The 15,856-nt window shown below is 38.7% G+C and overlaps 1 protein-coding gene across 1 annotated transcript in view; it reads left to right on the top strand.

Annotated features, from left to right (window-relative positions):
- Positions 1 to 696: 696 nt before the first annotated feature.
- Positions 697 to 15,856, top strand: part of asap1b (ArfGAP with SH3 domain, ankyrin repeat and PH domain 1b) — a 61,125-nt gene continuing 45,965 nt past the window's right edge. The window contains exon 1 of the mRNA XM_078280605.1: positions 697 to 1,448. Coding sequence (XP_078136731.1) covers positions 1,323 to 1,448 — 126 coding nt within the window. The 5' untranslated portion in view covers positions 697 to 1,322. The remainder of the gene's footprint in view (positions 1,449 to 15,856) is intronic.

Here is a 15,856-nt window from a genome sequence, read left to right as displayed (position 1 = left end):
GATTTGTTCTCTTAATGCATCCATGGGTGGGAGAGAGATATATCAAGTTGCAACCAATGGGACCAAAATACCGGAAAACGGATAATTTTGTTTTCAAAATAAAAAAGTAAAATTCTATCGTGTATTGCAAAAATAGCTGTAGTTGTGCATTATGATAACAATTTGATTATAAATCATCAGAAGCTCTATTAAGATGCTTATGGCGTCCTAACATTTTTAATTTCAAATAGACTCCCATAAACTGTGCATGTACAATATTGGAACTGGCTACTACTTCTAGTAATACAAGTACCTTCCAGCTTCCAGCCTACACATGCGGTATAAAGCAGAGCCTCATTTGGTGCGGTAAAATGCTTTTTTTTTTGGAGTTATATGGTTCACTCAAGTTTTAACACACTTGCCATTTAAATACAGCATCTTGGTCAACACTAGCAAAATGTGACAAAAGGTGGCAGCTATTTTTAAAGTAGGCTATATAATAACACTCGTGCCACATATGGGTTATTTTGCAGACTTATATATGTCCATTGGATTGGCCTACTATATGTGACAAGAACATTTAAATAACATCTTTTTAAATGAAGACGTCTAATTACTTAAAACATGAATCGTGGTGCAAACATTCATTTGGGGATTAACAAAAAAAAATATTTTGAAGACTTTGACCGGAAATTACATATTTCTTTCCGGTTAGCTTGACACTAGCTCTGGGAAGCTCGAGCGCGGCCGAGCAGGAGAGAGTGGCAGTGAATGTGTCGGCGGCAGCGTTTAGCGTTAAAAAATATAAACTACGGCTAAAGAAGAGAGGACCAAACCCTGCTGCAGTTAAAGACGACCTCGGCAGACCATGGACTATGATAGATTCTAAACAGAGGCTGGTTACGGTGGGCTGTTTTGACGACAAGCGGTTTATTGAACATCTGTAGAGCATAATGAGGGCATCCGCTATTCTTTACGGTGGCTTTTCCTCCGAGGTTTAGTTAGACGCAGACTGACAGTATTTATAAATGCGTCGCTTTTAGACATCCTCCCAAGGAAAAGACACACCGAGGGGACACAGCCTGCAGAAATTTAGTTAATTCCCTCCTCCCATGGCCCCTGGGGAACAGTGAAGTCATTTGAGAAGTCACCGGAGAAGAAGACACGTCTTAATCATCTCGATAGTTTTACACAGTTTTGCGAGGAAAATCGGCTTTCCCCTTCCATCGGCTCGCTTTCGCACCAGACTCCCACTGCTTTTTCTTTATTTTTACATCTTACATGGTTTTGACTTTCTGAGCATTCATCGCCAACCCTCCTGTGGACATTTTCCCCGTTAAAGGATGCCGGATCAAATATCGGTGTCCGAGTTTCTCTCGGAGACAACCGAGGATTACAATTCCCCGACAACATCCAGCTTCACCACCCGACTGCAGAGCTGCAGGAACACAGTGAATGTGCTGGAAGAGGTAAGGCCACGATGTCAGCCTGCCTGCAAGATGGATGGATGGATGATTGAAGATGCCTCATAAACAACACAACCGCAGAGACTAGATTATAATATTAAAAATAAATCTTTAATGCTAGTGCATCTGGTTTTATTGGTGGAATGCAGTTAATATACAACCAAGGCTACATGCACTCAAACCTAAAGTCAACTTGTGATATTTGACATCATTTAAAATCCCTTTAGAGACCCAATGCATTATTCTGTTGCACATTCGCCCACCAGGAAAGAAAATAATTGCACCTGTTGAGCAGTTGCAGTTGCTGTAAAAGTGCATTATATTTGAATGTTGTACACTTCTATTTAACTACCTGCTGCAAAATGGACATTTCCCCCACACTCATAGGTGTGTGTAGGTGAACTCTCATCTTTTGTGTTTGTGAATCTGCTGCTCTTTCTTGCCATATATGTAGAGTAATAATAGAGGGGGTGTATGGCTTTGGTGGTGTAGGGAATAAGAAGATGTGCACTCAGGCCTGCAGCTCTCTGTGCTCACTATTACATAACTCACAGCTTCAGATCATGCTGCCAGGCTCTGTGTGTGTGTGTGTGTGTGTGTGTGTGTGTGTGTGTGTGTGTGTGTGTGTGTGTGTGTGACAGACGGAGAGAAAAACCTTCTTTAGTCACTGGAAATCAAATCTGGATTGAACTGCTTCAGGATTATAGAGATTCCCCACTCTCCTATAGGTCAGATTGCATTAAAAAACGATAGATATTATTCTCAAACGTGACATACTGTGCAGAAACGCACCCAAATTCACACTCTATGGTGCTGTGTCACCTTGATCATGTAGGGGGAGTGTAGTCAGGCCAGGCAGGTGGGTTGTTATGTGTATATGTGTCTGTTTCCCACCTCCCCACCCCCCTCCATTAGCATCCTTCCTATGATTAAATGGAGCATCAAACCAGGAAAGCGCACACCTTCACTGTCCTGTAACGCCAAAACATGACCTCATTTCCCACTTTGAACACACATTTAGCTGCAGACATGAATGACTTCAGACTTGCAGTATTTAGTGTAATCTGTCATGTAAAGCAGAAACATTGAAAATGACTCAATGTGGTTAATTTGTGATTAAATATCTGTACATATCACATGTAAGCGTTAAGATGAACAGAACAGTAACCAGATATGTTTGTTTAAAGGAAGGAAACACAGGCCTAGTCCTCTTTTCAACTTCCTAACCGCTACAGCAAGCAGTTTGTGCTATCCATCACATCTCTCTTCAATCATTTACAAGCTTATTGTATCATGATAATAATAATAATAATAATAATAATAATAATAATAATAATAATAATAAAAATAAATAAAAAAATAGACCAAAACAGAACCAGGTCCATGTTTATTCTCAACCCGGAGCACACTTTGTGTCTGCTGACTATAACAAGGAAAAGGCTCACATCATGAATCACCTCTCTGGCTCTGTGCCTCTGAACCCAGAGACTGCAGCAGCACAAACGAAAAACATCTGTAAGAAACTGGGCCGCCATGTGCGCTGGGCTTCAGTAGCCGCTCTGGAATTTTTGCAGAGATCACATGACAAGGAAGACCATTATACTGGTACCAAAGAGCGAGCAAAATGCTTTTCAGTGTTTAAACAAAGGAAAGATGCCCCTGAAACATTTTGGCGAGGATAGTCAGCCTTTTAGGAAACTCAAACTGGGATACACCCATTAGACAGAGGCTGTGGCAAACACACAAGCAGCAGACATCCAGTCTTAAGCCACAAATATTGTTAGATTAGTGTCTGTTTAATAAAATTAGCTACCCTGTTTGATCCCTGCGTAGACATGTAAGGACTCACTTGCATCATAAACCCAGAGCTGCTGCAGTGAAGTAAAACTGCCTTCGGCGTCTCTTTGCCTGAAGAGGAGTTTGTTTAAAATGTCCCAGGTTTCTGCAGAGCTCTGGGTTCCTGTCCTCAAACTGAAAGCATTCATTCTTTTTTTTTTTTTTCTCCAAGTCATTTACTTGGTACGTTGACAAAGTAAATTATGCAGAGGTATGGCTTGAATATTTAATACTGTAACTTGAGGGGGCTGAGTTGACCTGCGGTCATTCTCTGAGTCATCTGGAGGAGCAAAGAAAGAGAAAAAAATATGGTCGTAGCATCATATCGTCTTAATTCATCAATTATTAATCACTGCATAATGACACAAAAGTATTCACGAGTCGTCATCACCAGCATCCACCCTGTAACTTTTCTCTCCCTGGGGGCGGGAGCAGAGCACACAAAGGTGTTTACTGTTTACACTTGGATCAGTGCAGCAATATGGCTAACAATGGAGCAGCGCAATGGAGAGATAAAGTCTTTAAAAATAACCTTTCTGGCTCGCTGTCTTGGCTGTTTGAGACACAGGAGATAGGGGCATTGTGTTTGTGTGTGGGTGGCAAACGGGAAGCTGCGTTAGTATGTGGTTTAGGTTTTATTTTGGTGTCATCTTTGGTGCTAAGCAGTCATTGTTGTGGTGTTTTTTTCCACTTCATTTCCCAGAAAGCAGTGTTGGATTTTCCGTTGGAGAGACTGTAGTTGGTAATCATTTTTTTTCATCCAGATTCCAGAGATTAGAGCTGCAACTAACAACAAGTATTTTCATTATTGATTGTTGTAAAAAATATATATATCTTAACAGCTACTAACCATATTGCCAAATAATTTTGTTTGTTAATCCATGCTCCTATCTCTTTATTTCTCCTAACCTAGTTGGCAGATTGTCATGACATTTGCTAAGCACATTTTGGCTATCAAGGGGAAAACCCTGTTTGGGTTTTAAGACCCTCTGACCGTTTCTTGAGTGCCACCTTCAGGACATACTTAACCTTTTTCGCACCGCAATACTGATAACACCTCAAAATAGTAAGATTTCTATGTTTTATTGGGTACTTTGTGACATACAACAAGATCCAAATGTTGTATTGATTTGTGTCTTGAACAATGGGCCACAAGCACTCGGGTTACTGGCAAACGGCTCGTAACAGTTAACCCCAAATTGTCACTGAATAACTTTCTGTAAACAATCGACAAATCATTTCTGCAGTAGTTGAGGTTGCTGATAATGGTAACTAGCGCTTTCTTCTATTCATTCTATAAATACACCAATATGGGCTACAATTTGAATTGCCTTCTATTAACTTACTATATAATACAGTATGTTTTATACTGTTATTTGAAAGTAGATTTGCCATTGCCATTTTTTGCCGTTTGTGGAATTTTTGTGATCTTGTTTTCGAAGAGAATGTTCCTTCAGCTAATACAGCTGCCTTAGCAACACAATAAATTAGAGCTGCAACGATTGGTCGTAGAACTGATTAGTCAATAGAGGGAAAATTTAATAGGCAACTATCTTGAGAATCAATTAGTTATTTAAGCAAAACTATCAACAACTACATCATCTGTTTGCATATTCTTCTAAATTGTACTGCTGTTCTGTTTTTATATATAATTGTAAACTAAATGTAAAACAAGACATTTAAAGGCTCCCCTTGTACTCTTGGAGACTGCGATGGACATTTTTCAGTATTTTCTGACACTGATTGAGACTTAATGATGAATCATGAAAATAATCAGCAGATTCATTTTAATGGAAACAATAGTTATAATAGCAGCTCTATAATTAGTGTACCATGAAGTCTTTAAAAGCACAAAATCATCTTAAGATCTTTAATCTGATTTTCTTCTGTACAGACTCAAAACAAAAGTGTGACTATGACCATATAAGTGACCGCCAATGTGCTATTGACATACAAAATATCGGTGCATTTCTGATTGGTTCCACGAACTGCAAACTGCAGGAAACTGCTTTTCCTCCCAAAACCAAATAAGAGCAAACACAATAACTCAACTGACTATAAATACTACTAAGCAGATTGTGTCTTTTTATGCAGCAGCAAAGAACAGCAAATCTGACATTTGCTTGTTTGAAAATGTCACAGGTTATTACTCTGACTCTCCCACTTTCTCTAATATAAGTTAATATTAGCAGCCGGCACTTGTTATTCCCCCGTGGGGCATGTATTGTCCGCCTCTCTACCCCACAGATGGTACTTTGCGTCATTGGGTTTGCTTTCCTAAACCACATAGAGCCATAGCAGCAATACAAGGGAAACCCTCATTGCATTGGCATTCCTTTGAGCATGGCTCTCGCACCACATCACATGAAAAATGTTGACTTTTCACAGTCATTCTATTCAAGCATGGCTGGGCTTGACCTAATAGGCAGAGGCCTTTTCATTTTTTACTTATATAATGGCCTTTTCAGTCGCGGCAATTTAAGCTTGAGATACTTCAGCGAGTATAATGATACTATCGTGTATTTGAAAAAAAGCTGAATGAGGAGTTTTATTCCAAACCACTGCGTATGTATAGAGTGAAAGTCATTGCCTGAAGTTGTTAAAGAGTAATTCTAAGATTGCAAAATATCTAGTTATTAAAATGTTCCACAACTGTTGCCAGTAAAGGACATTCCTGCCATTATTTTCAAAGCTTAAAAGTTTATTTATGTCAATTTATATGAGTTAGTGTCAGTCCAGTTAAATGTTGGATTTCTTATTTCGGAAGAATTTTGTCTTGAAGGTGCCCCGTGGAGATTGTGACCACTAGTGAAGCTGTAGAGCAAGATGGAATATACATGCAGAAATGCTTATGTGGCGGTAATGCACTGTTAAAGCTAGCAAAGCACCAAGAAAAAGGAGTACAAGACGACCTGAAGCTGATGTGAACAACCAGTTTTCACTTCAAGGCCATGAAAGAAAAAGTGGACTAGGGCGCTTTTGTAGTAAAAACTGGTGCGTTTTGGTTCCAAAAAGCAGCAGAGAGCGTCTTTTGTTGCTATAACAACAGCTACTGCTACAGTGTCCTAGATAGGGCTACAGTTAACGATTATTTTCATAGTCGATTAATCCGTTGATTTTTTTCTCTCGATTAATCGATTAGTTGTTTGGTCTCTAAAATGTCAGAAAATGGTGAAAAATGTGGATCAGTGTTTCCCAAAAGCCCGAGATGACGTCCTCAAATGTCTTGTTTTGTCCACAACTCAAAGATATTCAGTTTACTGTCCCAGAGGAGCGAAGAAACTACACATTTAAGCTGGAATCAAAGAATTTTTACTTTTGTCTTAAAAAATTACTCAAACCGACTAATCTTATCAAAATAGTTGGCGATTAATTTGAGAGTTGACAACTAATCGATTAATCGATTAATCTTTGCAGCTCTAGTCCTAGAGCGCTATGTGGAGCAGTGCTAACGTTACATAAAACAAAGCGAGTTCCCCCAACAGTCATTCCCTGTACAGTGAGCACACAGTCATATCATATAACTCGCTGTGCTCCGACTATACAGTGTATATATATATATATTTTTTTATAAAAACAACAGGTCTGGCATCTCCGCCTGTCATTGGTCGGCTATCAAAAAAGCGCTTGACGTAAGGTGTTTTTGTTCAAAAAACTTTTTTGAGCTGCAGAAAAAAGGTCGGCACTGGCGGTTCAAAAGGCGCTCAGGACTTCTTTGAAAACACGGTTTACTCCATATAATGTAAAACAGACGCTGGCAGCTTAAAAAAACACAACAAGTGTGAACATAGCCTAAGGGGGCAGAAATCAGTATCATGTTCAGTTTTCTCTGCAGCTTGAATCTATACCTTCCAAATTCCCTACAACAGTTGGCCGAATCCTCACTATTTTCAGTCAGTCGCTCTTTCATTCACCCACCCAGCAACCTTGGAGACCGAGCACCAAGTTTGCAAATGCACTGGCTGCAAATAAACTTCCGATTTTCTTTTCAGATTAGTCGAGTCTCGTCTATAAGATATCAGGATGGTGAAACATGGCCATCACAGTTCCCCTGAACCCAACGAGGTGATATCCTTATCATATGTCTAGTTTAGTCCAAAATGATCTGTTTACTGTCATAAAGCTAAGACAACGAAAGGCAGCAAATCTTCACATTTGAGAAGCTCCAACCTGAACATTTTGGCATATTTGCTTGAATAGCTGAATAGTTACCAATGATTATTTTGTCGATTGACTAATTGTCTAATCACTATTAGGCTATACTATAATTATACTGTTTTTTTTAATTTTTTTTATATAGCCCCCGATAGATGAAACAATGTCTGATACTCTCATAATTGACGTTATCCAACAGTGGAAGTAAGAGGATGTTGCTTACTGCCTTATTACGGGAATATTATCTAAAATAAAGCCAGAAACAAGCCAGAAGTCATCAAAACGACAGGAGAAAAAAAAAAGCAGTGACCAAGAAGTGCGTAGGAAACACATTCAACATGTTTGTAAGGCCTGCAAGATACACACAATAAGTTTTGGTGAGAAATGCTTGAAAGTAAACAACAAGACCATGTTGGTTTATTATAAAACATCCATAGAGTCCTTTTAAAGAAATCTCCTGGGAGATTGTGTTTATGATTCACAAAAGCATGGTCATTTCTTCTTAGGTTTAAAATGTTTATAAAAGTAACAGATGAACTGTTTGTTAATTATTAGTTAGTTATTATCATAGCTTCAAGTTGTTTGTCTGTAAAGCACCTGAGGTCATTTCCTAGACGTCATGCTGTCATGTGAGGTTTCCGCCTCGTCACATGTTACATCTAGTCCACCAACAGGGAGTCAGTTGTAACAGTATCTACACAGAGAACAGATCATGGTTTCTTTTTTTCATCACATATTTGGTCATTAGGCTTTAGAGGACGGTTGACTGGTTCTTTGACCTGGAATCTACCTGAAAGTCTTATTAAGTCAGGGATTTTCTTTTTGAAAGGAAGTTTCATTTTCACAGCTTATGTGTTACCCTGTTGGGGAATGTCTACCGTCATACACCTAACACTGACTTCATTTGTGAACACCATGTGCCTGTCTGTTAGTGGAGTGTTGAGTACTTTTAAAATAAATGTTTAAATACTTTTAATTGTTGTATTTTGCTGTATTGTTGGTTAACATCAAAATGATCCCTAGATATGCAAATAGATTAATTGGTAACAGATTATTTTGCCTCCTTGCTTGATTTGACTCCATATTTTGGACAACTTTGGACATTATCATTGCAAATGATGAATATATCAAGGACGAGGCATATTTTTATCACACTTGGCTTTACATAACAAAACTGAGTGCTGGCTATTTAAGGCTCCATTTTGCAACATTAGCAACTGAGGAGCACAGCTGTGTCAGATTCAATTATTAATTAAGTTATGTTTTTTTATTCATCATTTGTCCCCTGTGTCACCAAACCCAGTGAATCATATGGTGTGAGAGAATGGGAGCATATTTCGTCCCATGGCGCCGTTATCCACATGACATCTTGTTCCAGTTAAACTGCACTGTTTAAACTGCACTGTTTTTAAAAAAAAAAAAAAAAAACAGTTAAAGTGGTCATTTGCAAGATGAAAAAGAAAAAATAGACTTAGTTTAGAAATGCAGCAGTTCAGTGCTGAGTGACTAAATGGTGTTTCAAAGAAACCAGTGACACCACTGCCATAATGTTTAATTTTGTTGAATTTCTTGTAGATGAAGTTAGAATGTTTGACTCAATAATTACCTACCTGCTATCACAGACGTGCAGTATCTGCAGTAAAGTAGTGTTTTTGTGTAGACTGTTGATTTAAGTTCAGACTCAAGCACATAGTTTTTGGTTTAGAGTGCTTACTGTAGTCAGTAGGGCTAAAAAAACTCCCAACTTGAGTAGTTCCTCAACTTTAACTCTTTGCCTCAAAGCATTCATATCATCAATGGAGATATTATACGGGGGTTAAGTGATGTTTATTGACTATGTAAGTTAAAAGTGGAGGAAAGAGAAAAGGCGATAAAGATAAGGAAGTAAAATGGCATAAATTATCAAAGTTTTGGGAGAATTACAATAGGAAAAAGACTCCACTGCTGTGTTTCCGCTGCTTCTATGTGTTAGCAAAGAAATAAAAGTGCAGGCTAAAGGGCTTTATTTAGTCTGCTAGCTTAGCTACTGTACCACATAGCCTATGGCTTCATTTACGCCGTGTCATCAGAATCCAAATAACTGGAAAATCTCACATCAGTCTGGCTGGGAAGTTCACACGTTATTTCAAAATTACCCCCATTGTAGGGTTACACACATACATACATGTAAGTTAAGCCTAAATTAGCTGTCTTTCATGCGTTAGCAGTTTGCTAACAAGTGAAACCAGATATACAGTTTAGCTCCTTTTATTAATGGAAAGAATTTTTTTTTTTTATGTTTTATGTTTTATTGAGATGTAACAGCCAGTGAGATTCAGTATTTTAAATGTCAGAAATTTCCAATATTTCCAACTGGGAATTCCAACTAGGAGACTGACATTAACAGTGTTAACCACTACAGTCTGTACAGTATGCCATGCATATGGCATAAGTAACAGCTACAGTACTGTACTGGTTTGTTAGTTAATTTAATAAAAGAACATCCAGGGGGGGGGGGGGACTGTTGCTTTGAGTAAATACTAACAAACCTCCAAGCCATTTTCTAATTTGTTCTGTCTCCCACAGCAGGAGGTGAGAGAGTGTTGTGTTGCTTGTTTGTCGGCTTGTTAGCTGTCTGTGGTTGAAATCTGATAATCGGTCTATGGGCCACAGCTGTTGGCCTACCTCCTGCCACAGCTGCACTGCATATATCATCAAGGGCTATTAGCCGGCAGCGGATTAGCCCTGGACCAGACTCTGCCCCGGCACTCTGATCCCCCTGCTCTACCCCAGATTTAGGAGAGGAAGAGTGGGTCAGTGTTCACATCTGTTGGCAGCCTTCCTCACATGGAGAGATGGTGTTAAAGTCTTCCTCCATCGACAGTTAAAGTTAAATTTTTTTCAAAAAGCATCATATATCTTACAATTACATTCCAGAATATATTGTCCTTTCTCTCACAGAAAGAGTCTTTGGATCAGAATAAAATCTGTTTTACTACTGTGAGTCCATTCAGCTTAACAGATATCACACATACATAGCTAATGGAACAATTCCAGATACATAGATAACACATTTTCGAATCTCCGACACTACTATTGTGATTACTAAACATTGTTCCAAAATATGAACAATGACGTTACATTTTACATACAATTTAGCAACAAAACAATATGCTGAGGGAACATTACTACGTTTTTTTTAATGTTGGTTTTGAGCGGTAAGCATCCCCACTAACCTGGAAAATGTTTTAAACAGTAATATTAATACAGCGTGTCGTGGGGAATACAACGTCTCCTGCAGCGGGGAGTCAAAGGCAGAGGCACCACAGGGTTCGCTAACGTTAGCTTCTTGTTTCATCTGGGGTCTGATAAACAGTAAATTCATCAAATTCAGTGCCCATAACACTATTTTCCAAGCCACTGTAGCTGTCATATTTTACGGGGTTTTCATGGTAAATGCCTGGAAGGCACTATGATTAGGCAATGGTTATGGTTATGGTCAGGGTTAAGGTTAGGGTTAGGTGCCTTGAAGTCAACGGTCACAGCGCTGCCTAAACACCATGTTGAAGATAGCATTTAGCCAAAGCACCCCTGTGCCTAACAGAGCTGCTAGCATGGTTGTAGATTGTGGTTCCTTAGTGACCATCATCCATCCTTACTGTAGTTTAGATTACATTTTTTTAATTAAAGCACCATTACTTTACATTTAACTATTGTCACATTATTAATGCCAAGAAAACAAAGCGAAAAAATGATAATTGCCTTTGAAAACATTATCCAGCCGTGACACATACAGATCCTTTTCATCCTCTGTTCATCTTTTTGGCCTCTTTGTTTTGTATCGTGCTAACGTTGTCCTCAAGGACTGCCCTGCAGAACCAGGGGACAGTGTTGTCATGTGACGACTGGCTGTCTTGTTGTGGCCTGAGGGGTAAACAGTGCATCTCTGTAAGCTTTGATAATGTTTGGCCCTGGACTGTGTGTGTGTGTGTGTGTGTGTGTGTGTGTGTGTGTGTGTGTGTGTGTGTGTGCGCGCGCATGTGCATGCGTGTACTGCAGCTTAACAATCGATGCAGCTTTTCAATGTTGAATTTGAATGCTACCTTTCCCAGAACAGCCAAGTGCACTCAAGCCTGGAGGAGAGGCATTGACAGTCCTTCAAGACAAGTTGTTTACATCTTTTCCTAATGCCATTTAGTGTCAGTGAAAAGCGTCACATCACTTCCTTTTTCACATCATGACAGCATACGTCAAAGCTCCTGTCACTGCTCCCGAATGTAGTCAAATGGGGAAATCCAAGTGGATATGTGCATTAAGATTGGTTAAAGCTTTTGTTTGAAGTCACAGTAAAAGCTTATTTCTGTTCCTCTGGATTTTCAGTTACTCAAAATATCTGAACATCCAAATGGCCTGTCAGAGTGGATACACCTGTGGTTTTGGAATAGCTGTTCTCTCACCCGGCAGAGTCCAATAAAGTGTGAAATTTGAGACACGTCTGCAGAAAAACTTCAAGGAATGCTGTAAAGCGCTATGCAGAGTCTGTGACTTTGGCCAAGGACTCATGGGCGAGCGGTTGTGCAGAAACGTTACTCAGAGGCTAGAAAAAAAGTGTTACCTCTGATTGTGCATGTTTATCAAGGGAGCACATTCTTTGGCCATGTGCCCTAAAATGTTACAACGCGGGCAGCGGGTTAGTAGGAAGCAGAGCTGGCTGGCTTATCAGCTAATCAATGATGAGTGAAAGATTAGTAGATTTTAGTTATTCTTTGATCGTTCTACACAGCGCTGGTTTCAGAATCCGAATACTTTATTGGTCCCCTCAGGGACATTATTTAGTTGCAGTTGCTCAGTCAAATTCAAGGTAAAATAAGTGTATAACGTAACAAAAGTAACATAACTACAGTAATAAATAAAAAAAAAACGTTAAGTAGAGTAGAAGTAAGTGAGATAAGTAAGTGGTTTGTTAGAGTCTTGGTCTTTTGCCAGCAGTTATACATAATCAGTACTTAAACACTCAAAGTATTGAAGTATTGTTGATATAACACTGATTAATATGACAAACACTCACAAAAAGAAACCTTCCACAAGGTCCACACCGTAGTTTAAGGCTGCAGACAGTTATTATGTTCATTATCTATTATTGACATTATTTTCCCAGTCAAAAAATACCCATCACAATTCCCCAAAGTCCAAGTTGACATTTTGAAAAGTCCTGTTTTGTCCGACCAACAATCCCTAACCCAAAGAATATTTAGTTTAATATTATTAAGTACTAAGAAAAACATCAACTATTCACACCTGAGCAACCGGAACCAGTGCATATTTGCCATTGTAGCTTAAAAAATGACTTTTGCTTGAATATGAAAATAGTTGCTAATTGATTTTCTTTTATTGTCATTATCAAACAATCTTCTTCTGCAGTTGGAGTTACGCAATTGTCATGGAAATATAAATGTTTATAGTGTAGGCCTAACTTAATGTAAAAATGATATTTTTGGTTAATATATGTATTTAGACACAAAGTTACTAAAGATCTACAATTCATCTGCTGAGGAAGATCATGTTATACGATTGAAAGCTCCAGAACAGCAACTAATATTGTGGTGAGGTTGAGAATGAACTTTCATTCTAAGACCAGGAATGCTTTGCTAAGTCTCGGATCCCTATCACACAATTGTGCGAATGCAAATATGTGGCATTGGTTTCCTATCTTAAACACCATCATTGATTGTTCAGGTGAAGTAGTTTCACATTGTTGAGGTTTGTGGGTGAACAAACCTTTTTTTCTGGTTCTTGTGTTGAACTGGAAGTTAAAAGAAAAGCCTCTCAATGATTTGAGAGTGACAGGAGACAGCGAATGTATCTGTGTTTTCAAAGATCAGACATACCTTCTTGGTACGATTCAAAGGAAATTAATAGATTCATCATTTTAGTAATGTAATTAAGCCAACCATTTCCTGGTTATAGCTACATGCAGAGATGCTTGCTCTTCTCAGCTTTATTTCATTATAAATGAACATGGCTTTTGGTTGTTGTGTCAGGAAGACACCACTTTAGCCTGGATCAAGTCATGTTGCGAGTGCGACAGGCATTTGTCATTCGATCTAAAAACAATCGGTTTATTTAATTGTTGAGTTGATGGACCGAAAGTTAACTGGCATTTATTTTGATAACGTCTTGTTCGTATTTAAAACCTTTTTTAAAGCAAAGGTTCCAGTTTCTCAATTGTGAGGATTTGCTGCATTTCTTGTCTTATGCCATAGTAAACTGAAAATCTTTGGGTTTTGGACTTCTGATCGGACGAGTTAAAGTGAGTTGAGTCAATATTTTTACTCATTTTATAGGCCAAACGGTTTAATTGAGAAAATAATCATTAGGTAAATCAATAATTAAAATAATCGTTGGGTGCAGCGCTCTTTGTCATTATTTGGTTTTTTTAAGGACTAAATGTTTCATCAAAAGCATATTCACATAGAGTGATTTTTTTTAATTTTTTTTTATAGCTTGTGGGTTTTGAGGTTCATATTTGTCAGGAAACAAACCTATTTGCTCTGCAGCAGTTTGTTTTCTAACGGACATCAAACACTAGAAGAAAGAGGATGCTAGCTGTCATTTTTATTATTTTTTAATTATTTTTTTATTTGATTATCAGCTGCGAGATCCTCCCACTACTCTCCTGTTAAAGGCTGTTAATAGCAGCTGCCTCGCATGAATAATGACTTCCTGACTAGTAAACACAATACAGATAAAGGTATGCTGCTTGTTTGATGGTAGGCGATTGCAGTAAAATGCAGCAGTGTGTGGGTGTGATTGTGAATACATGTCTATTGCTCGAAACAAGTGGTGGGCTGAGTGAGAGAGCGAATATCGCAGAGGGAAGTTTGCTTGACTTTTTGCCGGCTGCACACATGCATGTCAGTTTCTGTGAGATCTGCAGCAAAGAGGCAGCATCTTGCAGCTCTGCGAGTTGGCTTTATCCACTGTGTGGCCTCACTAAATTCACCATAGGAAGCACACAGCTGAGTAGTTCATTTCTTTGAGAGTTTAGAGCAGGATACTAATAGCAGGACTAATAGCAGCAATACATAATAGAGTAATATCTGACTTGTATTGACGTCTTAGTGGTCAATAACATTAGCAGGTCAAGATTTGTGCAATAGATACAAGCTAATTAGTACAGATATCCTACATAAACTGCCAGTGCCTCCACTTACAGAGTCTTATTTTCTTGAGATTGTTATATCACCACAGTAAATGTTTTATTCTTTGTCAAAGTAACATTATTATCACATGGCGATCCAGTTGAGAGCAGGAACTGTTGAAATTTCATTGTTGTTTGGACCTCCTTTGTGGGACATTCAAGTGCTAATGGGAGGTTGCTATAGATGGAAATTGAGAGTTGGGTGCAAAAAGGCGATACATTGACGAGCTGCGCTGCTGGAAAATCTAACAAAGAAGGCTGAACATTACAGGCAAAAATCACTATCATGATAAGATGATGTTTGAACATATTGTTAATCAGAGAATAGGTAATAAATAGGCCAGGGGTAATGTTACACCGGGGATCTGATATAATGCACGTAGACAGTGTTAATTTAAAACGTATAGATCAAGCACTGAATGGAAAAGCAAGCAAAGGCGTTCTTTACACTGTAGCTCAATTCGTCTCAGTTCCTTTTATTTCCCTATTAAAAAGGTGCTATATGGCATCCAAGCAAAGTTCAAATCAGCCCATTATGGCAATGGTCTTATCACATCATAATAGTAATGCAGCTTTTGCACATTTAATTCATTTTTCACTTTGATGGATCACCTACAGTTTAGTTGCAAACACTGGTCTGTCACTAATTACACTGTCCTCCAATGTGAGTATTTTGAGGGAGGTGTTAGAGTTTTGAATGCTTTGAATTAAAAGTATCAGCATGTGGCCAAGTGATTGCTAAATTACTGATCGAGAACCCCCTGTAGAAATGTTATGTTCTTTTTGAGTGTGAGGAGGTAAAAAATCTTGGCTTTTAAACCTCTTCAGTCCATTCAGAAAAAGACCATTTCATCTTGATGAATGTATGGGATCCTAATTGACTTCAAAACCCTGAAAAAGATGTAGTCTCACTTGATCCTTCTCATTTGATTTGCCATTTCAGATGCACTACATCGGTCATGTGGTCGTCGTAATACACCTCCTAAACAAAACCACTGGCAGTCAATTGCTCTCTTTCAGTACTCTGTGTGTGTGTGTGTGTGTGTGTGTGTGTGTGTGTGTGTGTGAAAATAGGCCATCTGAACTCAGCTGCTTTTGGAAATGTTACATCCTCTCATTTTTCCCATTCCACTTGGAGAGCTAAAGGCCTCTCCGTCTGCAGGCCCAGAGAAAGGGATGTGCATTTGTTTCCTGCCAATGAAAGCACCTCCCCACCCTTCCTGCTTGAGTCATGCCACAT

This window comes from Sander vitreus, chromosome 22 (genome assembly GCF_031162955.1).
Source record: "Sander vitreus isolate 19-12246 chromosome 22, sanVit1, whole genome shotgun sequence".
NCBI classification, from domain to species: Eukaryota; Metazoa; Chordata; class Actinopteri; order Perciformes; family Percidae; genus Sander; species Sander vitreus.
The sequence above is the reverse complement of the archived record's forward strand: the minus strand, read 5'-3'. Positions and strand labels throughout refer to the sequence as shown.